This window comes from Rhinopithecus roxellana, chromosome 3, assembly GCF_007565055.1.
Source record: "Rhinopithecus roxellana isolate Shanxi Qingling chromosome 3, ASM756505v1, whole genome shotgun sequence".
In the NCBI taxonomy this organism is placed as follows: Eukaryota; Metazoa; Chordata; class Mammalia; order Primates; family Cercopithecidae; genus Rhinopithecus; species Rhinopithecus roxellana.
Genome location: NC_044551.1, coordinates 1,665,151 through 1,690,460, shown reverse-complemented (window position 1 = coordinate 1,690,460; position 25,310 = coordinate 1,665,151). Strand labels below are relative to the sequence as shown.

Below are 25,310 nucleotides of genomic sequence, written 5' to 3'. Positions count from 1 at the left end.
TAATGATCTTTGTCTCTTTTTTTACTGTTTTTGATTTAAAGTTGGTTTAATTTGTTATAAGTATAGCTACTCCTGGTTACTTTTGGTTTTCATTTGCATAGAATATCATTTTCCACCCTTTATCTTTGTTTGTTTGTTTGTTTGTTTGTTTGTTTTTGACAGAGTCTTACTCTGTCACCAGGCTGGAGTGTAATGACACAATCTTGGCTCATTGCAACCTCTGCCTCCCGGATTCAAGTGACTCTCCTGCCTCAGCCTCCTAAGTAGCTGGGATTACAGGTGTGCGCCACCACACCTGTTAATTAACCACACACTCGGCTAATTTTTGTACTTTTAGTAGAGAGGGGGTTTCACCATGTTCATCAGGCTGGTCTCAAACTCCTGACCTCATGATCCACCTGTCTCAGCCTCCCAAAGTGCTGGGATTACAGGCATCAGCCACCGTGCCCTTTATCTTTCATCTATGTGTCTTTACCAGTAAAGTGAGTTTCTTGTAGACAGCATATAGTTGGTTCATTTTAAAAATCCATTCTGCCTATCTTTATCTTTTAAGTGGAGCATTTAATTCACTTACATTCAAGGTTAATATTGATACATGAGGTTTTCTACCTGTCATGTTGTTATCACTAGTTGTTTTATGGATTCTTCGTTTCTTCATATTTTTCTTCTGTGTCTTTGTGATTTGGTTCAGTTTTTTCTTTATGCTATGCTACCTCTAGGCTAGTAGAAAAACTAAGAGATTATCCTTAATAATTTCTACTGGCCCATTTGCTCCTAAATTTATCTGCCTCTTTATCCTTGGACATAAGCAGAAAGATTAGAAAAATACTTTTTCCACTGGCATATTAGTATGTCTCCATTCTAACAAAATCTTGACCATCTTTTCCTAACTAGAAGGTTTTTCAGGGGTGAGTTACTTGCTTGCCTTTTGCAAGTGGGATCATTGTTTTTCACTAATTGACTTATACTATAATTCATTTTTTTGAGACAAGGTCTTGCTCTGTCACCCAGGCTGGGGTATCACTGCTCACTGAAGCCTCGACCTCCCAGGGTCAAGTGATCCTCCAGCCCCAGCCTCTCAAGTAGCTGAGACTAGAAGTGTGTGCCATCACACCCAGCTAATTTTTAAATTTTTTATAGAGAAAAGGCCTCACTATGTTGCATAGGCTGGTCTCGAACTCCTGGGCTCAAGCAATTTCCTGCCTCAGCCTCCCAAAGTGCTGGGATTATAGGCATAAACCACTGTCCCTGGCTGACTTATACCTTAATCTAGTTAATAACCATTCTTTACTTTGGTCAATTATAAATTTATTTTTAATACACAATTTAAGAGTTACTCAGAGCAACCTTATTTATATTAGAAATTTTTTTCTCCCCAAAATATCACATCCTCTTTGACCTTAGTTTCCTTTAATCTAAAGTGATGGGGTTTCTAAGTTTCCCTCTATCTTTAATATTCTGTGAAGTTTGTCATTTAGTATACAAGTGGCCAACAAACATATGAAAAAAAAATGTTCAGTACCACTAATCATCAGAGAAGTGCAAATCAAAGCCAGAGTGAGATATCATCTCACACCAGTCAGAATGGTTATTATTTAAAAGTCAGAGAATAAGCGATGATGGTAAGGTTGTGAAGAAAAGAGAACACTTATACACTGTTGGTAGGAATGTAAATTAGCTCAACTACTGTGGAAACAGTTTGGAGATTTCTCAGAGAACTTGGAACTACCATTCAACCTAGCAATTCCATTACTGGGTATGTACCCAAAGGAAAACAAATTGTTCTACCAAAAAGACACATATACTTGTGTGTTAATTGCAGTACTATTCACAATAGCAAAGACATTAAATCACCCAAGGTGACCATCATTGGTGAACTGGATAAATAAGATGTGGTACACATATACCATGGAATACTATGCAGCCATAAACAAAAACAAAATCATGTCCTTTGCAGCAACATGGATGCAGCTGGAGGCCATTATTCTGAGTGAATTAATGCAGGAACAGAAAAATCAAATACCACATTTTCTCACTTATAAGTGGGAGGTAAATATTGGGTACACATGATCATAAAGATGAGAACAGTAGATACTGAGACTACTAGAGAGTGGAGAGAGGGAGGAGGGCAAGAGCTGAAAAACTCTCTGTTGAGTACTGTGCTTACTACCTGGGTGATGGGATGATTCATACCCCAAACCTCAGCATCATGCAATATACCCATGTAGTAAATCTGCACATATATCATTTGAATCTAAAATAAAAGTTGAAATTATTTCTTTAAAGTTTGTTATTTAGGACACATATTTCTGTATGGAGAATATTGAAATGGGTATTAGGTTTCTAGGCTAGTTCATAAAACCTCCTGAACAAGCAGTGTACATAAAATATTGTCCAAATAGAATGTTATTCAAGTATGTCTAATCACAAATTATAATGTTGTTTGTAATATAGCCGTGAAGCAACTCTTACCCCACTTTTATACCCTATCCTCCAGCAGCTTGGGGAAGGACAAGAAGCTGTGTTAGAGAGATAGATTAAATCCTTCCGGGTGTCAGAAATTCCACATTAAGATGCAAGTGGCTTAATCTGCACAACATCTAGATCTGTGCTGCCCAATATGGTAGCTACTAGCTACTTTTGCCATTTAAATTTAAATTAATTAAATAAAAAATTGATTTCTTCAGTCACATTAGCCACATTTCAAATGCTCAAAAGCCACATGTGACTAGTGGTTACCTTATTGGACAAAGCAGATATAGAACATTTTATTATTACAGACAATTCTACTGGGCAGTTACTGATCTAGAACTGAACCTCCCTATGCCTACTTCTTACTGCAATGAATGCAGCATATTGTACTTTGATGTCTTTGTGTGTGGTTCTCTTGTGAGGACAAATCAGTCCAAATTGGATTAGTTTGCAATTGCCACATCAATTTTAATAAAAAAATTTCTTAGGCCGGGCGCGGTGGCTCAAGCCTGTAATCCCAGCACTTTGGGAGGCCGAGACGGGCGGATCACGAGGTTAGGAGATCGAGACCATCCTGGCTAACACGGTGAAACCCCGTCTCTACTAAAAATACAAAAAAAACTAGCCGGGCGAGGTGGCGGGCGCCTGTAGTCCCAGCTACTCGGGAGGCTGAGGCAGGAGAATGGCGTAAACCCGGGAGGCGGAGCTTGCAGTGAGCTGAGATCTGGCCACTGCACTCCAGCCTGGGCGACAGAGCGAGACTCCGCCTCAAAAAAAGAAAAAAATAAAAATAAAAATAAAAAATAAAAAAATTTCTTGACCTGAGTTTGAAAACTTTCTTTTGATAGCTTTTAATGCTTGGCAGTGGTGTTCATGATGAAAACAGAAATTATTCATCTTTGGTGTCTATAGAGATAACTTTGAAAAAATACTTTGTAGGCAGCTGAGATTCTACTACAAAATGGAGCAAACCCTAATCAAAAAGATCAAAAACAGAAGAGTGCTTTGGATGAAGCAGATGATGAAAAAATGAAAGAATTACTAAAATCTTACGGTGCTATTGAGACTGATAATAGAGATGAGAGAGATGCTATAGTCAATGGTATGTATATCAATATTGCTGCTATTTTATACAGAGAATATATCTCTATTTAGGAAAATCTTCTGATTTGTTGTGTAAATTGTTTCATAACTAGGATAGATGTGTCCTATGTTTATTAAACTCTTCAAAAGCCATTATTTATTTTTAGAAAATAGCATTTAAAAATATGGCTTAATTTATAGATCATATGATCCTATTGGATTGGAGTTACATGTTGAAATGAAACCTATAGCATTCATCAAGCAAACATTAATCTCCCTAACATTAGATTTGAGATAGAGATGTAATTGAAGCCAGGCGGATCAGCTTAGTTGTGGTAGGGCTGGAAAAGGGGTGACATTATACTGAAGTTTTTGCAACTAAGATTCCATTACTTCAAAATTTGTAATGATTCATGTATCAGTTGGATTCATGCCAACTTTTAAAGAATCTAGTATTCTAGCATATTAACTTGTTAAAGGAAATATACTTGTATATGTGTAATATATTTTGCAATGAAAAGAATATTTCAAGGGGATGTATGTACAATCAGGCAAAATTTTATGAACCATTTTAGCAATACTTTATACTTTATTAAGTATTGAGGAGAGGGAATTGTTCTTCCTTTTCCCTCATGCTCAAACCTTGACTCATAGAAGAAGATACTCAGGAATGTATCTATATTCTCACCATGAGGGAGAATGCTGGGGAGAGCAATTGTGTAACACACTTCTCCCCTAGCCTACCAACGTCCTTACCAACTCTTGATTTTCACGGAAGAATTACTAATATAATTGGTCAGAGCTAAGGATATTCATTGTGTTATATTTCACCAGTGGGCTAGCTCATGGATAGGTCAAGGTCAAGAGTGAAACAAATTTCCTCTTTTCATTGCCTGCTACCATATGGTAAGTCCATAGGGTCAGGGCCTTTCTCAGAGGCCCAGCCATTTCACACTCCCTCTTCACAGCTATACCTGAAAGTTCCCATGATTTAGATTAGCTCAGCTTATCAGGGAAGTCTTGCATTTGGAATTATTGATAGATCTATTGTAAAGTGATAGATCTATTCCCACATATCTACTGTTTCTTGTTTCCTTGATCAGGTACCCCAGAAGGATGAAGAATATAGAGTACAATCATAATATAGAGAAAGTGAATCCAGAATAGGAGTAGGGTCCAATAGAATTTACAGAGGCAATTAATCAGGTCATGTGGACGTTGGAATCAGATAAGATCTGGTTTCAGTTCTGTATGACATTGGGCAACTTCTTGAACCCCGCTAAGCCTCACTTTCCTCTTCTGCAAAATGGATATAATAAACTACATACTTCACAGGTTCATATGAAGATTAAATGAGATGATTTATGGATAGTTTTTGGCACCCAGCATGTGACAAGTGCTCAGTAAATGTTAGCCATAAGTAGCCAATTGATGATGATGAGTACTGATTAAGATATAATAGTTGTAGACTTGACTTACGCTTCTCATCTGCATCACATTAAAACTGAAAAATAAAACTATATTTTTGCATATTCTTATTATATTTTCTAATTTTACTTTTTAAAGAAAAAATTCCTGCTGTCCGGTCTGAAAGACATAAACAATGTTTTTGTGATGATGGCAAAACTATTGATTCACCTTTCCTTTCACACCAAGAAAGATCAAGTGAAAGCCTTTCTGTGGTGAGTGAAGTTAAAATTACTTCGTTCTTCATCTTAGAAAATGCCATTCTTTGAGCCAGCCAGTTAGTTATTGGCTAACGGCAATGCTCTCCATTTTAATGACACAAAGATTGAAATTTTTTTATTATAAAAGATAAGATAATGAACAGAATGGGCCTGGAAGTTATGCTATGTGGTTAACTCTTAATTATTTGCTTTGAATGCAGAACAGTGGAGTAGCTGCTATCCTTTATACCTAGTTTGAGTTCTTTGGCTACTTCTTGTCCATAGAGACTGCCACTGTCATAAATGTGTCTCTACTCACTTCCATAAGTGTCTAAGAGATGCAGGATATAGAAAAGATTCTGGAATCTAGACAGAGAAGAGGATTAAGCAGCCTGGTTTAGCTAACCTTGATCCCATATGGTTTATAGTAATACAGTTTGCTGCAAAACCCACCATGTAAAGGTAGCTTTTGAAAAAAAGAACATAGCAGTTGCTTAATAAGATATATATATTGATTGAAATTCTTAGTTTGACAAAAACACAAAGCTTAACTAGGCACAAAATCTCAACTAAGGTAGCATCCTCAATGAAACCTTATTTTGGATAAGTCTTGGCCCATAGTGTCCAAGACTGAATACATCTACGATACGAGCAAAGCAGAAAGGAAAGTTGGCACCAAAAGATGTTTCTTTGTCCTAATCTGTGGATAGAGCTTAGCCTGGGCACAAATTCTCATCTTCTGTTTGTTTTTATAACCATAAATCGTTCACTGTATAAAGCGGTAAACCTTAGTGGTGTTTTTATTTTTGCTTGTTTTTTATATTTGTATTTTATAATTTCACTTGGATGCATTTAATAAATGACAGCAGTAAGATTGCTTTACCAAATAATTAGATTATTTTATTACGTACTTTTTGAATATCTTTTGTGGGCACCAAAGTAAAATTTCAGGGCAACATATTTCAGAAGACTTTGAGGATCTACATGTTTTAGAAATGAATGTGTATGGAGAGTATATTAAAGGATAGGTAATACGAGTCAATCAATCAATCATCATTAATGGAACAATAGCTATGAACCCACAATGTTGAAACCATATACAAATATAAAAGGCATGCTTCTGCCTACAAGATCTCATTGTCCTGATGAGGAAATATAATGTATAAGATGTTATTATGTTAGTGTTAAATTATGTAGCACTGAATTTCTTGATTCTGAGAAAAAGGAAATCAGCATGGATTGGATAAGTCAGAAGTTTCCTGTATGAATGGGTTTTATATGATTATAATATTCACTATTTAGGGAGTTCTTACTTTGTGCTGACATTTTCCTTAGCATTTTAATGTGTTATACAATTCAGTCACAGAGAGGATAAGTAACTTGCTGGAGTCACCCAGATAGGAAGAGGTGAAGACAGGATTTACACCTGAAAGTCTGGTTCCAGAGCCCGCTCCACAATTCTCTCTCTCATAGGGAAAGAGAAGAATCAGGGCAGAGTGAATTGAAAGCATTCAAGGCAGGAAGATTGGTACTGACAAGGGCGTGTAGAAGTGGTATTAAGTCCCCTTTGTGAATTTCTCAGAGCATAGTGTTTTGTACTTCTAAGATTAGGTATAAGATTTTAATAGTGTGCAGTGAAAGTCATAAGGCCTTAAAGTGAACTTGTTGTATATATGTACTTTCAATGTTATGTGATTTATTTTTCTCCTACACCTATAGTTTCAACAGAAGTCAGTGATAAATTGATTTCTTATGATTACTACTTTTACATTCTATTTTCCAGGATATCTACTATATAATTCAAAATTTATTTGTTTGCTTTTGTTCAAATCTGCAACATTTATACAGTTAAAAAGTATGAGTACATTTTGAGCACAGAGAGGAATGAGCATTTTTAGGAACACTTTCTTTAGTATTTTATTTATTCTATGTTTGTCAATGGCATGTCAGAGAGCATATCTACCCCTTTGTAATGAAGTTTCAAATATTTTTATCTGACAGCATCAGACCCTCAGTGCCATTCTACAAGATACAGAAGAAAAACAAGAAAATTTATTAGAGTTTGAAATAAGAAACCCTGAAGATGCAGGTAAATATAGACTCATACTCAAGTATGATATTTTCAGATACCCAAGGTCATCTTCTTCTTAAGGTACATATTTATTTCAGAGCTCACAATGGCTGAAAAAGTGGTCTTCTATTTTTATGTGAGAGGATTTAAAGTGCTAGGAATTATTAATATCATTAAAAGTAACTTACTTAAAAAGTAAGTCCAAAGTGACTTTTAATGATAGCTAAAAGGCTGATTTTATCATGATGCAAACCAGTAGTTTGTGTTGTTAAAGATACTTCTAGATGCAAAGTGCTGCATGAGTAATTTGAGAGACATTCAGAACTATAATCAGAGATAAGCTATACCAGTGATGTGTTTAGATAATCCTATGACAGAAAATGTAAGATTGTGACAAGAGATGAGATTATGTTACCCTGTGTGTTGTCAGCTTCACCCAGCTATGGTAACCCTTAAAAGTTGATCAGAAATAGTGCAGTGGAAGGTGGTGCGGCAGTGACACAAGGAAAGCAAATCCTCCTACTTTCAGAAGATCATATATAACAGGTGGATGTCTGACTGCAAAGATATCTTCCTGTTTTCAAAACACTAAAGGTTCAAAATAGCAAATTAGACTCTGATCCCTGACCTAATAATCTTAATTTCTCAAACTTCAGTGAATATGTGCAAGCCCTTGATGACTCACATATGTATTTTTTGAGTTATGATTTATAAGGTGGAAAGTAGTTCCTGATAAATTCAGATCTCTGAAAGTAAAAGTTAGTTAAAAGTAGTAACTAAAAGTAAGGTAATTTAAAGTACCTCATCAACCTTTTGTATAGCAGGATATAACTGTTCATCTCTTGTCCTAACTCATGTTTGCATAGTCTTTAAAAAAATCATCTCCTTTAAAATTTTACACATTCTACTTTTCATCCTGGCCTCACATGGTATGTGTTATGTTTGGAGGAAACTAATAGAAAATAATTCATACCCCCAAACAAAAATGTACAGTTAGTATATTTATTTCATTTACTAATTGTAATATCTTTTGCATCCAAGATGATTATTCCAAGTTTATAATTTTTTTCATTATGGAAGGCATACAGATATACTTCAAGAAAAAGAGAAAAATGCTAAAGTTAGCTATTGTCCTACCACAATATTTTGTTGTTTTATTTCCAGACCCCCACCCCACGTTTTTTTTTTTTTTGTTGTTTTTTTTTTTTTTTTTTTTTTTTTTTTTTTGTCTAAGAACATAGTAATGCAATTAGACCTCAGTAAAACTCTTGAAAACATAGTTTTGATCATGATAGATATGGTAATTTTGCGTTTTTTCCACAGTCTTCATTCCTAGTGTTCAATAAATGTTCCACAGTTTCCTAAATTTTTCCCTTTTTGTTGAACATTTGGATGATTTCCAATTTTTTGCTGTTCTTCTTCAATATGTAGCTTTTTCTGGACGTATTATCTTCTTAGGAAAGATTAACAGAATTGTAACTATTGGGTCAAATTATATAAGCATTTTAAATCTATTGATTTATATTGATAAATTATATTTTATAGATAGTACTAATTTTCACTTTGGAAGTGAAAATACTGATGCTACTAGCAGTGTACACATTAGTGTCTTTGTGTACACAGCTAGTAGCATCAGTATTTTCATTTTAAATAACCTTACTAGTTTAATAAGAAAAATATGCCTGATATTTTCATTTGCCATGTTGCCTATTAGTGATACTTTTTTTTTTTTTTTTTGAGATGGAGTTTCATTCTGTCACCAGGCTGGAGTGCAGTGGTGCGATCTCAGCTCACTGCAACTTCCGCCTCCCAGGTTCAAGCGATTCTTCTGCCTCAGCCTCCCTAGGAGCTGGGACTACAGGCGCATGTACCATGCCCAGCTAATTTTTGTATTTTTAGTAAAGACAGTATTTCACCATGTTGGCCAGGATGGTCTTGATCTCTTGACCTCGTGATCTGCCCACCTCGGTCTTCCACAGTGCTGGGATTACAGACGTGAACCACTGCACCCGGCCCAGTGGTACTTTCCACTAGTTTTATTCCCTATTTTGAGAAGTGTTTCTATTATTTGTTTATTCATCAAGTGGAGCCTATTTATGTATTACAATTATTTGCCCCTTTTCCACCATAACTGCTGCAAATACTTTTTCAGTGACTTGTCTTTTTCTTTGCAATGTGTGTTAGTTTTTGTTTAAATATATACAATTACAAATTCTGTATAGTAAAAATTCATCGGCCTTTTTCTATTTATTTGAATGCCTCTAAAATTAGGAGCTTCTCCCCACCATCCCCAGGTTTTGTAGTTTAATTTTGTTATATTATAGCCAATACATTGAATAATCTTGATGCTTTTATTTTTGTCTTACTGCCCTTAAGGAAGGAGAGGTAAGGCAGTGGGACCCTGGAGCTCTTGGATGGTAACTAATTACTGAATGTGGCTGGCTCTGCCACTCCCTGACAGGTGTTTAAAACTCAGTCTCTGGAGAGCAAAACTGCTCAGTTTTCTAAGACTCTTCTGAAATTTCTCTATGGCCCATCAGGTTGGAACTCCTATGATGTGGGCAATACACATTGCCCTTTCCCTATGTCCTCTCAGTCTTCTCTCAGCTTCTTCTTTTTTTTTTTTTCTGATGAACCATTCTACACAGACTCTCACTGTCAGGTGGAAGCCCTCATAGGCAGGGTCACAGGGCAGGCTTCACAAGTCCTCAGGACCTTTGCACCTCAGGCCCACTGTTAGAAGGGAAGATAATTAATTCTCAGCTCAGCAGCAACTTTCTTTTGGCCCTGCTGTGGTAGCTTCTCATTTTTCAAAGTCTCTAGATGTTCAAGAAGGAAGCCAGATACCAATTCATTGTCACCTCAACTTAGAGTTCAGTTAGTTTCTCTAAATAATCCTTTGAGGAACTTACCCTAGCAGGCTTGAGGTAAAGGAGAGAATCCCCTTTACCCCTTACTCCTGCTGCTGAATATGCAGATTCCCACTCAGGTAAGCAACTGCTCTCTAAAGAAATGTTTTTTCGAATTCACCCTCCTCCACATCTGACACTTGTTTTAGCTTTGATCTGGCTGAGGGATCTAAGTAATGAGTCCCATTTTGTACATCTTTGAAAATTTTTCTGAAAGAGACCTTGCATTCACTTTTCTATCAGTTATCAACTGAACTGCTTCAACTGAACTGAGGCAGAAAATTGCCGTTGTTAATATTTTATATATTTTCCCTAAGCATTCTAATGCGTAATTCATCTGAAATTTTTTTCTGTATTTAAGGATAGAATAGGTTTACCCCGTATTACTACCCTATTTATTCATCCCTATTTGTTGAATAATTTCTCTCATCCTCATTGTTTTGTAATGTCTAATCAAGTAATAAAATATTACACATATTAGGACAATTATAGATTCTCTTTAATATACCATTGATTAATATCATCTTTGATAAAGAAGTGGTACCAAACTATATGTAAAATATATTTCTGTTGTTTCTTATAGAAACATACTGAATATTTTAAGTTCCTGTAGTATGTTATTTTTACCTATCTTTAAAATTCAGTTGGAAAAGCTGGGATGACAGGGCACATAGATAATTTTAAATGTCTTTTAATAAACAGTGTCAAATCTGCTGAACAAAGTTATATCTAAATTCTTATTGATTGTACACATTTTCCTCCTTTGTTAGAATATGCATCATATTGTGAAACTAATCCTTAACCACAGTATTAAGGCGATAGAAACTACTCTGAGGAAACTGACTCAATACTTATCAAATCGTTTGTCTGATTTGCTGAGGGAATTTCTGAAACGAATTCTACCTCTGAACCTCATGTCATTTTCTACCACAGATTTTCTCAAGTTACTTTATCCAGAAAAATGTACATTGGTACAAAAAATTAGGAAAAAATTTAAGAAACAAAGCCGAAAGTGAAAGAAATAACAAGTAGCTTAAAAGAATTAAAATATATGCATTTAACCCTTTCAGTTTCTTACTTGGGCATCTGGATTTGTACATAACCCACATTTGTGGGTAATCATGTGGATCTGTGTTGGGAGGAAGGTCATTATGCCTTTACTTGGAAAGCAAAGGAAGAAAGTCGGAAAAATTTAAGTAATTATTGTAATGGTGGTTTGTAAGATCTATAGGTGACCTTAGGTATCATATAGTACAATGTAAATGTTATTATAAGTGCAAAGAACAAGAACTGACAGCATGATTCTATTTTTTAAGTGCATATAATGTATAATTATACCTAGTGTAAGCATTTAAAATAATAAATATATAACACAAATTTTACAAACACACACACCCCTGAAGTATTAACAGTAATCTCCTTTGTTGAATACATTAGAGGAAAAGCAGTGGGGTGAGTAGGGATACTCTTACTTTTCATCTTTGTAAATATTTATATGGCTTGAAAAAATTTTACGATGTTAATGTATTCCTTTTGTATTTTAAAAAATAAAATAATTTTAACAGACAAATATCTTCCTTTACTACCTTCATTTCACAGGTAAGAAAGTTAACCGTGTAAGTTAAATGACTTATCCAGGCTCACAAAATTTAGTCAGTGGGGCAGCAGGATTAGAACTCAGGCTGGCCTACTCTTTTACAGTATTCTTATCTATACACTTCAGGGCATTTCCGTAGATTGACATTGTTAAGTAAGCCTTAATTGAGATATCTGGGCCATTAATATTGGGGGAAGAGCATAGGGAATAATGGCTTTTTAAAATTAACAATAGGGCTAATTCTCATATGACCAAATTTGACATTCACTATCCCTCAGTTAGCTAACTTTTTATTGTCATGTTTCTAGAACAGTACATTGAGAAGATGTTAAATATAAAAGAGATTATGGATAATGTGCTTGCCAAGCAGAAAGCAGAAAGGGATGATCTGGCTAAAAAATACAGGTGAGTAGAAAAAGGAAAAAAAAAAGTGCTTCTGAGTTTCTAGAATTTTTCCACTTTTAGCGGCAATAGTTGTCTAGATTTCTTTTTTTTTTTTTTTGGAGACGGAGTCTCGCTCTGTCGCCCAGGCTGGAGTGCAGTGGCCGGATCTCAGCTCACTGCAAGCTCCGCCTCCCGGGTTTATGCCATTTTCCTGCCTCAGCCTCCCGAGTAGCTGGGACTACAGGCGCCCACCACCTCGCCCGGCTAGTTTTTTGTATTTTTTTTAGTAGAGACGGGGTTTCACCGTGTTAGCCAGGATGCTCTCGATCTCCGGACCTCGTGATCCGCCCGTCTCGGCCTCCCAAAGTGCTGGGATTACAGGCTTGAGCCACCGCGCCCGGCCTATATTTCTTAAGAATACAAAAATACATTGCTTAGGGCCAAAAAATGACTTTATAAGGTTGTCTAATCTTTTACCACCGTGGAAAATTATACTTCCCAGAAAGGTATTTTTCTACATTATTGCTTGAAATAGTCAAAAAAGAACATTTCAATATCTTAAAAAGTTGTCTACAGTAGAGAATTTTATGAAAGCTTTTCTGGTTGTAAATCCCACAGATAAATTTATTTCTTTAGCACACTCAAATTTTCTACACTAAAAAAATGTTTCTTTTTGCTGTCACAAATGTCCTTCTAAGCAGTTGATCAATCAGTTGATTAATTTTGTGTTTTATTGTATTTCTAAAATCTCAAGGTCCTTAAAGAGTTTTGTCCTGATTATATTGGTTATATACCTCTCTCATATTTTTTGTGAAAAAAAAGTTACATTTTTTTCTTGTTTCGGCATTTTTTAAATTAGTTTTTAATAGACTTAACTGCTTATGCTCCCTATTCTTTATTCACAATTTTCTAAACATGTCCTTATATATTCTTCTCTTATAATCATTTAATGTCTATTATGTATTCAATTTTTTTCTGAACTTATTTTTAAAAATCAGTTTTCTATTTTTATTTTTAATCCCCATTTTGCCTTCTTCTCCAGTGAAGAGCTAACATAAGTTCCCTTCTATTTCCTCCTTGTTTTCCTGTCAATGTAAAGCAGTGAGCTTCTATAAGCTACATATGGGTAATTTTAGGGGACTTTGGAGAGGCTTGCTTGAATTTCCTTTAGTGTCCTGTGGTTAACAATGTACTACACCTGGAATTTTCAAAAGTTTCTGATCAGTTGGAGTTTCACTATGTAAATTCTTATTAATATTGCTATAAGACTTCACATCTTGGTGTGGGTAATCTAAAGTTTTGTCTCTGAACTCCTTGTTTCACATAATTTTAAGTCTGATGTTATGTATTTCTTTTGCATTTTATGCTACCAGTTGTTTGCTAATCTGAGTCCTTCTTCTTGCTGATTTTTTCACTTATGTATACTACTTCTTTTAACATCCAGTCTGCTGGGAGTTTAGTATCAGCTCTAAACTTTGATAGGAGACGCAAAATATATATCTATACTATTGCTTTTCCTTAAAACAGCAGCTCTTAAACTGTGGTCCAGGGACCCCTGGTGGGTTTCCTGAGACCGTTTCACAGGATCTGTGAAGTCAAAACTATTTTTTAATAATAATACTAAGATGTTATTGCTCTCTTGCTCTCATTCTCTCATGAATGTACAGTAGAATTTTTCAGAGGCCGCATGATATATGATAAAGCCTGATAGAATGTGTTGTGTATTCTTTTGTTTAAAAAGTTTTCTCAGTTTTAATTTCTAAAACAGTAAATACTGATAGATATTCATATACACAAAAACTATTTGGGTTCCTCAATAATTTTTAAAAGTACAAATAGTTCCCGAGACCAAAAAGTTTGAGAACCACTGAAAACAAAGTATCCAATAATCTGAAGGTCAGGGTGGGATTGGTGGGCATAATCAAAAGACAAAAGTATGAATATGTGAAAAGCCATTTCCTCTTCCTTAGTCCTCAAGGTCTTGAGAAATTCAGTTTGGGGAAGACACACAGAATGATGCTTTCCTGGGTAGTCCCTCTGGACTTGGAAGTGTCTTCATACAGGTTCAAAATACAATTACAGTAATTACTTGGGGAGCTAACATTTCTCAGGTCTAGCTGAAGTATGATTATTCACAAAACAATCTTGTTCTTCCATAGCTAAGAGAACCTGAATAGAACTTTCAAATTGTACTTACTAATAAACAGGTAAGCAAGCCCCAAATTTAAAGAATGACGACTCTCCTTGGCCACCAATTGCTACCTTCCAACCAACGACTAAATAGATGTTTAGATAGATGATCCAAGTTTTGTTTATCTTTTAGAGTTGACTTGCAATTGATAATAATGATATGAATATAAAATCTTGATAATCTTCCTGTCACCTCCTTAAGAAAAGGGCACACTTACCTTAAATAAAGGAATCAGTTTCCTCTCAAAGGAAATATTTTGTGTCAACAGGCTGCAGGTGGTCAGATTAAAAAAATCAAAGGCAGTAAATTGCACAGGTATAGTTTTGTGTATTTTAAAGTTATTGAAATTGAGACAAAGTATCTTTGACCTCTAAATGACCGCTTTAAAAAGTTTTCTGCTGTTACTGCATTTTTTTCTCTTTCTGTTTCTTCCTATAGGATATCCATAGAGTCATTTAAGCATGGAGCCCTGAGAGAACAATTGGCCAACTTGGTGGCAAGACAGAAGAGTCTTTTAGTTGTGGCAAAAAAACAGAAAAAAATAAGCCAGAAAATTCAAAATTATAAGAATGTTACATCATTGCCTTGTTTTAGTTTAAGGCAGCTCCCACCCAGGTCAGAAAACTGCAGTGAAAAGGACAGCCAAGAGCTCACTAGTCTGGAAAATTTAGAGCATCCCCAATCAGGTTTACTTTCTCCTGTTTGTGGAAGCATGCAGGAAACACAATTGTCTCTGGAAACTTGGAACTACAGCCAAAATACCAACATTTGTCTAAATTCAGAGGCAGTGAGAAGGGGAGAATTTTCTGGAAATGATGTGAATTCTAAACAAAATGTCAGTGATTGTACCTTGGATGGTTTTCCAAAATCCCGACATTCAGATGGCACAGAGAATAATAAATTACCATCCCAACCTGTTGCTTTTATTGGTCAAACAGAATATTCACAGAAAGAGAAAGAGAATGATCTTACAGAAGCTACAGACAAAGACCATGAATCCTGTATTCCTTCCCCAGTAATCGGCAAATTAAATATTTCAGAAACTGCAAGTGTCCTTGCCGAAAATGCTGCCCATCCATCAAATATTATTTGTGATCAGGACCTTTCCAATTATCATCCTAAAAGAGGAAACAGGAAAACAACTTCCCAGCAATCACCTACAGGGGCATCAGAATCCCTGGCACATCAAGGGGTTGCTGTCTTAGGCAGTGATACAGTGCATCCAATGAAACCATATCGTAAAAAATCAGTTTCTGCTGTTCCACGTGCAGATGACAGTCAGATCTTCTCTTCCTCTGGATCTGGGCAACAAGATACTATAAAAAAGCCTTTAAACTACAGTACAGCTCCTAAAAAGAAATGTATTCAGATAAAAGATTTGATATTACTAGGAAGAATTAACCCAGGAAATAACATTCTGGAATTCAAAACAGAGGTATTCTATATTTTATTCTCTAAAATCATGCAAATTTTATAAATAAGTTAGTAAATGTTGCTGTCACATGATATAGACATTTAGCTCTGATTTGGGAAATGGGGTTTTGCTGGGCTTCCTGAATAGAGGGACACAACCATTGTATTCTTAGCAAGTGAATGCATATTTCTGAAATTGCCCTGATACATTTATTTTTATTTTTTTAATTTTAATTTTTAAGTTCCAGGATACATGTGCAGGATGTGCAGGTTTGTTACATAGATAAACGAGTGGCATGGTGGTTTACTGCACCTGTCAACCCATAACCTAGGTATTAAACCCAGCATGCATTGGCTATTTTTCCTAATGCTCTCCCTCCCTCAACCCCAGTCCCCAACAGGCCCCAATGTGTGCTGTTCCCCTCCCTGTGTCCACATGTTCTCATTGTTCAGCTCCCACTTATAAGTCAGAACATGCAGCATTTGATTTTCTATTCCTGCATTAGTTTGCTGAGGATAATGGCTTCCAGCTGCATTCATGTCTCTGCAGAGGACATGATCTCATTCCTTTTTATGGCTACATAGTATTCCATGGAGTATGTGTACCACATTTTGTTTATCTGGGCTATCATTGATGGATATTTGGGTTGATTCCATGTCTTTGCTATTGTGAACAGTGCTGCAGTGAACATACATGTGCATGTATCTTTGTAACAGAATAATTTATATTCCTTTGGGTATATGCCCAGTAATAGGATTGCTGGGGCAAATGGTATTTCTGGTTCTAGATCTTTGAGGGGTCACCATACTGTCTTTCACAATGGTTGAACGAATTTACATTCCCACCAACAGTGTAAAAGCATTCCTATTTATCTGCAACCTCACCAGCATCAGTTGTTTCTTGACTTTTTAATAATCACTGTTCTGACTGGCATGAGAAGGTATCTCATAGTGGTTTTGATTTGCATTTCTCTAATGATCAGTGATGTTGAGCTTTTATTCATATGTTTTTTGGCTATATGAATGTCTTCTTTAAACCTGACAAAAACAAGCAATGGAGAAATGATTCCCTATTTAATAAATGCTGCTGAGAGAACTGGCTAGCCATATGCAGAAAATTGAAACTGGACCCCTTCCTTACACCTTATACAAAAATTAACTCAAGATGGATTAAAGGATCAGAGGTTCCAAGATGGCCAAATAGGAACAGCTCCAGTCTACAGCTCCTAGCATAAGCAACTCAGAAGACGGATGATTTCTGCATTTCCAACTGAGGTACTGGGTTCATCTCACTGGGGCTTGTCGGAGAGTGGGTGCAGCCCGTGGAGCATGAGCCAAAGCAGGTCAGAGCATCGCCTCACCAGGGAAGCACAAGGGGTCGGGGAATTCCCTTTCCTAGCCAAGGGAAGCTATGACAGATGGTACCTGGAAAATTGGGACACTCCTACCCTAATACTGCACTCTTCCCATGGTCTTAGAAAATGACACACTAGGAGATTATATCCCATGCCTGGCTCGGAGGGTCCCACGCCCACAGAGCCTCACTCACTGCTAGCATAGCAGTCTGAGATCGAACTGTAAAGTGACAGCAAGGCTGGGGGAGGGGCATCCGCCATTGCTGAGGTTTGAGTAGGTAAACAAAGCGGCCAGGAAGCTCGAACTGGGTGGAGCCCACCACATCCCAAGGAGGCCTGCCTGCCTCCATAGACTCCACCTCTGGGGACAGGACATAGCTGAAAAAAAGGCAGCAGAAACTTCTGCAGACTTAAATGTCCATCTGACAGCTTTGAAGAGATTAGTGGTTCTCCCCACATGGAGTTTGAGATCTGAGAACGGACAGATTGCCTCCTCAAGTGGGTCTGTGAACACCGAGTAGCCTAACTGGGAGGTACCTCCCAGTAGGGGCCGACTGACACCTCATACGGCCGGGTGCCCCTCTAAGACGAAGCTTCCAGAGGAAGGATCAGGCAGCAACATTTGCTGTTCTGCAATATTTGCTGTTCTGCAGCCTCTGCTGGTGATACCCAGGCAAACAGGGTCTGGAGTAGACCTCCAGCAAACTCCAACAGACCTGCAGCTGAGGGTCCTCACTGTTAGAAGGAAAACTAACAAACAGAAAGGACATCCACACCAAAACCACATCTGTACGTCACCATCATCAAAAATCAAAGGTAGATAAAATGACAAAGATGAGGAGAAACCAGAGCAGAAAAGCTGAAAATTCTAAATATCAGAGTGCCTCTTCTCCACCAAAGGAACACAGCTCCTTGCCAGCAACAGAACAAAGCTGGATGGAGAATGACTTTGACGAGTGGAGAGAAGGCTTCAAATGATCGGTAATAACAAACTTCTCCGAGCTAAAGGAGGATGTTTAAACCCATCACAAAGAAGCTAAAAACCTTGAAAAAAGATTAGACAAATGGCTAACTAGAATAAACAGCGTAAAGAAGACCTTAAATGACCTGATGGAGCTGAAAACCATGGCACGAGAACTACATGACGCATGCATAAGCTTCAGTAGCCAATTCGATCAAGTGGAAGAAAGGGTATCAGTGATTGAAGATCAAATGAATGAAATGAAGCGAGAAGAGAAGTTTAGAGAAAAAAGAGTAAAAAGAAACAAACAAAGCCTCCAAGAAATATGGGACTATGTGAAAAGACAAAATCTACGTCTGATCGGTGTACCTGAAAGTGGCAGGGAGAATGGAACCAAATTGGAAAACACCCTTCAGGATATTATCCAGGAGAACTTCCCCAACCTAGCAAGGCAGGCCAACGTTCAAATTCAGGAAATACAGAGAATGCCATAAAGATACTCCTTGAGAAGATCAACGCCAAGTCACATAATTGTCAGATTCACCAAAGTTGAAATGAAGGAAATAATGTTAAGGGCAGCCAGAGAGAAAGGTCGAGTTACTCACAAAGGGAAGCCCATCAAACTAACAGCAGATCTCTTGGCAGAAACTCTACAAGCCAGAAGAGAGTGGGGGCCGATATTCAACATTCTTAAAGAATTTTCAGCCCAGAATTTCATATCCAGCCAAACTAAGCTTCATAAGTGAAGGAGAAATAAAATCCTTAAAAGACAAGCAAATGCTAAGAGATTTTGTCACCACCAGGACTGCCTTACAAGAGCTCCTGAAGAAATCACTAAACATGGAAAGGAACAACTGGTACCAGCCACTGCAAAAACATGTCAAATGGTAAAGACCATCAATGCTAAGAAGAAACCACATCAACTAATGAGCAAAATAACCAGCTAACATCATAATGACAGGATCCAATTCACACATAATAATATTAACCTTAAATGAAAATGGGCTAAATGCTCCAGTTAAAAGACAGACTGGCAAATTGGAAAAAGAGTCAAGACCCAACAGTGTGCTGTATTCAGGAGACCCATCTCACATGCAGAGACACCCATAGGCTCAAAATAAAGGGATGGAGGAAGATCTACCAAGCAAATGGAAAACAGAAAAAAGCAGGGGTTGCAATCCTAGTCTCTGATAAAACAGACTTTAAACTGACAAAGCCCAAAAGAGACAAAGAAGGCCATTGCATAATGGTAAAAGATCAATTCAACAAGAAGAGCTAACTATCCTAAATATATATGCACCCAATACAGGAGCACCCAGATTCATAAAGCAAGTCCTCAGCGACCTACAAAGAGACTTAGACTCCCACACAATAATAATGGGAGACTTTAACACCCCACTGTCAACATTAGACAGATTAACAAAACAGAAAGTTAACAAGGATATCCAAGAATTGAACTCAGCTCTGCACCAAGTAGACCTAATAGACATCTATAGAACTGTCCACCCCAAATCAACAGAATATACATTCTTCTCAGCACCACATCGCACTTATTCCAATATTGACCACATAGTTGGAAGAAAAGCACTCCTCATCAAATGTAGAAGAACAGATATTATAGCAAACTGTCTCTCAGACTACAGTGCAATCAAAGTAGAACTCGGGATTAAGAAACTCACTAAAAACCGCTCAACTACATGGAAACTGAACAACCTGCTCCTGAATGACTACTGGGTACATAACGAAATGAAGGCAGAAATAAAGATGTTCTTTGAAACCAATGAGAACAAAGACACAACATACCAGAATCTCTGGGACACATTTAAAGCAGTATGTAGAGGGAAATTTATAGCACTAAATGCCCACAAGAGAAAGCAGGAAAGATCTAAAATTGACACCCTAACATCACAATTAAAAGAACTAGAGAAGAAAGAGCAACCACATTCAAAAGCTAGCAGAAGGCAAAAAATAACTAAGATCAGAGCAGAACTGAAGGAGTTAGAGACACAAAAAAACTTCAAAAAATCAATGAATCCAGGAGCTGATTTTTTGAAAAGATCAACAAAATTGATAGACCACTAGCAAGACTAGTAAAGAAGAAAAGAGAGAAGAACCCGGTAGGCACAATAAAAAATGATAAAGGGGATATCACCACTGATCCCACAGAAATACAAACTACCATCAGAGAATACTATAAACACCTCTATCAAATAAACTAGAAAATCTAGAAGAAATGGATAAATTCCTGGACACATACACCCTCCCAAGACTAAACCAGAAAGAAGTTGAATCTCAGAATAGACCAATAACAGGCTCTGAAATTGAAGCAATAATTAATAGCCTACCAACAAAAAAAAGTCCAGGACCAGATGGATTCACAGGCTAATTCTACCAGAGGTACAAGGAGGAGCTGGTACCATTCCTTCTGAAACTATTCCAGTCAATAGAAAAAGAGGGAATCCTCCCTAACTCATTTTATGAGGCCAGCATCATCCTGATACCAAAGCCTGGCAGAGACACAACAAAAAAAGAGAAGTTTATACCAATATCCCTGATGAACATTGATGCAAAAATCCTCAATAAAATACTGGCAGACCGAATCCAGCAGCACATCAAAAAGCTTATCCACCATGATCAAGTGGGCTTCATCCCTGGGATGCAAGGCTGGTTCAACATATGCAAATCAATAAACGTAATCCATCATATAAACAGAACCAAAGACAAAAACCACATGATTATCTCAATAGATGCAGAAAAGGCCTTCGACAAAACTCAACAGCCCTTCATACTAAAAACTCTCAATAAACTAGGTACTGATGGGACATATCTCAAAATAATAAGAGCTGTTTATGACAAACCCACAGCCAATATCATACTGAATGGGCAAAAACTGGAAGCATTCTCTTTGAAAACTGGCACAAGACAGGGATGTCCTCTCTCACCATTCCTATTCAACATAGTGTTGGAAGTTCTGGCCAGGGCAATCAGGCAGGAGAAAGAAATAAAGGGAATTCAATTAGGAAAAGAGGAAGTCCAATTGTCCCTGTTTGCAGATGACATGATTGTATATTTAGAAAACCCCATCGTCTCACCCCAAAGCCTTCTTAAGCTGATAAGCAACTTCAGCAAAGTCTCAGGATACAAAATCAATGTGCAAAAATCACAAGAATTCCCATACACCAATAACAGACAAACAGAGAGCCAAATCATGAGTGAACTCCCATTCACAATTGCTTCAAAGAGAATAAAATACCTAGGAATCCAACTTACAAGGGATGTGAAGGACCTCTTTAAGGAGAACTACAAACCACTGCTCAACGAAATAAAAGAGGACACAAACAAATGGAAGAACATTCTATGCTCATGGATAGGAAGAATCAATATCATGAAAATGGCCATACTGCCCAAGGTAATTTACAGATTCAATGCCATCCCCATCAAGCTACCAATGACTTTCTTCACAGAATTGGAAAAAACTACTTTAAAGTTCATATGGAACCAAAAAAGAACCTGCATTACCAAACAATCCTAAGCCAAAAGAACAAAGCTGGAGGCATCATGCTACCTGACTTCAAAGGATACTACAAAGCTATAGTAACAAAAACAGCATGGTACTAGTACCAAAACAGAGATATAGACCAATGTAACAGAACAGAGCCCTCATAAATAATACCACACATCTACCCCGATTTGATCTTTGACAAACCTGACAAAAACAAGAAATGGGGAAATGATTCCCTATTTAATAAATGGTGCTGGGAAAACTGGGTAGCCATATGTAGAAGGCTGAAACTGAATCCCCTCCTTACACCTTATATAAAAATTAATTCAAGATGGATTAAAGACTTAAATGTTAGACCTAAAACCATAAAAACCCTAGAAGAAAACCTAGGCGATACCATTCAGGACATAGGCATGGGCAAGGACTTCATGACTAAAACACCAGAAGCAATGGCAACAAAAGCCAAAATTAACAAATGGGATCTAATTAAACTAAAGAGCTTCTGCACAACAAAAGGAACTACCATCAGAGTGAACAGGCAACCTACAGAATGGGAGAAAATTTTTATCGTCTATCCATCTGACAAAGGGCTAATATCCAGAATCTACAAAGAACTTAAATTTACAAGAAAAAATGAAACAACTGCATCAAAAAGTGGGCAAAGGATATGAACAGACACTTCTCAAAAGAAGACATTTATGCAGCCAGCAGACACATGAAAAAATGCTCATCATCACTGGCCATCAGAGAAATGCAAATCAAAACCACAATGAGATACCATCTCACACCAGTTAGAATGGTGATCGTTAAAAAGTCAGGAAACAACAGGTGTTGGAGAGGATGTGGAGAAATAGGAACACTTTTGCACTGTTGGTGGGACTGTAAACTAGTTCCACCATTGTGGAAGACAGTGTAGCGATTCCTCAAGGATCTAGAACTAGAAATACCATTTGACCCAGCCATCCCATTACTGGATATATACCCAAAGGATTATAAATCATGCTGCTATATAGACACAGGCATACATATGTTTACTGTGGCACTATTCACAATAGTAAAGACTTGGAACCAACCCAAATGTCCATCAATGATAGACTGGATTAAGAAAATGTGGCACATATACACCACGGAATACTATGCAGCCATGAAAAAGGATAAGTTCATGTCCTTTGTTGGGACATGGATGAAGTTGGACACCATCATTCTGAACAAACTGTCGCAAGGACAGAAAACCAAACACCGCGTTTTCTCACTTATAGGTGGAAATTGAACAATGAGAACACTTGAACACAGGGTGGGGAACATCACACACTGGGCCTTCTTCATGCTCTGTTGCAAATGAAGTTAATTCCTTCGGGAGGAGATTAGGAGCTATCTATTTTAAGGCCTACTTCTCTTCTCAGGCAGAATCCCTGAGCCATGGCCCTGGAGCTGAGGGTGGGGACAAAGGTGATTTTTCAAGTGATACCCTTGCTTTAGGAGCTGAGCATTTGGTAGAGGGGAGACAGTAGCTTCATGTCTTTTCAGTTTGCCTCTCCCAATGTGAAACCACCACCTTACAAGCCAAGGCAAGGGTGATCGGGATCCCAGCATTCTCAGTGGTGCCGTGCCAAAGGTGGAGCCTCTGTCTCAACACTCACAGCTAGGCAGGAGAAGGGAGCCTCCACCCTTTGGCTATAGTTGCTGGCAACTTAGCCTTAGCAACAGTGGCTGGGGGCAGGATGAGAAATGCTGAAGTTATGCCCCTCCCAGGAAGGGAGCCCTATAGTCTTGACTATAGCAATCTAGAGTGGAGTTTCTACTTCCCAGAGCTGAGAGTGGGGAGGGAGGATGCAGTCTTGGTTCAAATACCATAGACTCTCACCTTTTAAATCCAATTTTTGCAGATTTTGTTGACTAGATGGTTCATGATTTGCTGCATGCCCTTATGAGCATATCTAGATACATTAAATTTGTATACAAAAATTTAAAAATCAGGTGTTAGGGTATATCTGGTCCCTGTTACTTTGTCATAGCCAGAAGCAAAAGTTCACATATTTCAGCTATTTTTGACCCTAATTTTTTTTTATTTTTCACTTCAGGAGACTACCCACAAAGCCAGCATTTTATTGAATGGTAAACTTAAGGTAGAAAGTGGTCGGATTTATAAAAACCCAGTCACCTGGCTCAAGGATCTTCTGGGAGGCAACAGTTATGTGACCTGGAATTATGCTTGGAGTAAGGTGGGTCATTCTTAAGTTTATCTTTAACTTCATATTCAAATGGAAAAGTACATATTTTTATGTTGAAAGTATTTTTTAAGGAAATCTGAAAGATCTCCAAGCTAGTTTTGTTTTCATGTGTTCATTGTGTATATGTTACATGCATATCATGCTACATGCATGTCACAGAATGAACACATCACTTTCTCCCACAAGTCCTATTTGCCAGAATTCCCCATGGGCATGGTTGCATAGCTGACTGCACCTTCCCTTTCTTACTCCTTATCTAGTCTCAGAACTTGAATGCCTTTAATCTTCCCATTTGATCTCCCAAGGGATTTCAGGTCTTTGTAACTCTGTATGGAAAATTTGGAACCACTGGTATATTGGTAACTTAGTTAATATATGTTATTATTCTAATGAAGTAAAGCAAAATCTCCTAAATACAAAAGAAATGGGCAAGAGGCCTAAGACCCACAGAAATTATCATGTATTTTTATGTTTGAACATGTCCTTATCCATGAATTGCTAGCCCTTCAAAATGAATTACTTTCATTTAGACCTCCTAGACTTAGTAGGCTCCCTCTCAGTTCTGGCTTCTGAGTTATAAGCCCAGTAATGACTGATATTCTTGAGGTCTAGTGTTCGTCCACCTCCAGATGTCCATGGCGCTACTTCAGGAACAGTCTTAAAATGACTCTTCAGGAAAGTCTGAATCTTCAGACATCTGCCATGACTGTTTCAAAGACTAGAAGATACACTCAACCTCTACTAACCATTACAGTAAACCTCAGTTTACCAGTAATAGGAAGCACAGCTTTCTCTCCTCTTTTTTGTTTAACCCAGGTCTACCCACTCTCCCTCCCAGTCCGTTTTGTGCCCCCAAAGTCTATATTCTGTGTCCCAAACTCTGTGCCCCAACTCTGCATTCTGGTCTCTTAGACCTTGTTGGCAAGTGCATCTAGCCCTGTTTCAGTTCCTTTACTTACATCAGCACATTCTGGATTCTGTCTGCTAGATGGCCTGTCTGACTTTTTGTTTTCCCAAAGTTTGTTTTTATTTCCCACTCCTGGAGTCACCAGGCCATCTGCTTTCAGTTCGTCTTAGCCCCTTTGCCCAATCCTTTCCATGGATTCTTAATTCATATCTAAATGTTAGTAATTAACATCTTGCCCATGAAAATCCCTTTTTGTTACAAGGTTTCTTAAGCTTATGATAGATTATACTGTTTTGCTGAAACTGAATCTTTGCTCACAGGACAGACAGCATACTGAATGCTGTAGCTTAGGTTCTTTTAAGCTCAACATGCCTGTGCTGCAGTGTGCCTGGTGATGATTCCATCTGCCCACTCTGTTTCTCTCTTAGAACTACTGTTATTTCCCGCCTTTGAATAGCTGGCTGTGACATCATTTGGCCCTTACTCTGTACTAATGCCTCATTTATATCTCATTGCCTCTAGTATTTTCTCATAGCCATGTCAATTAGAGTTATACTGTTTAGCACC

The 25,310-nt window shown here is 37.5% G+C and overlaps 1 protein-coding gene across 2 annotated transcripts in view; it reads left to right on the top strand.

Annotated features, from left to right (window-relative positions):
* ANKRD31 (ankyrin repeat domain 31) overlaps positions 1–25,310 on the top strand; it is a 200,973-nt gene that overhangs the window by 160,308 nt on the left and 15,355 nt on the right. For both annotated transcript variants that reach the window (XM_030927266.1, XM_030927265.1), the window contains 6 exons: positions 3,412–3,574; positions 5,122–5,237; positions 7,224–7,311; positions 12,108–12,204; positions 14,813–15,809; positions 23,687–23,827. In XM_030927266.1, the coding sequence (XP_030783126.1) occupies positions 3,412–3,574; positions 5,122–5,237; positions 7,224–7,311; positions 12,108–12,204; positions 14,813–15,809; positions 23,687–23,827 (1,602 nt within the window). The remainder of the gene's footprint in view (positions 1–3,411; positions 3,575–5,121; positions 5,238–7,223; positions 7,312–12,107; positions 12,205–14,812; positions 15,810–23,686; positions 23,828–25,310) is intronic.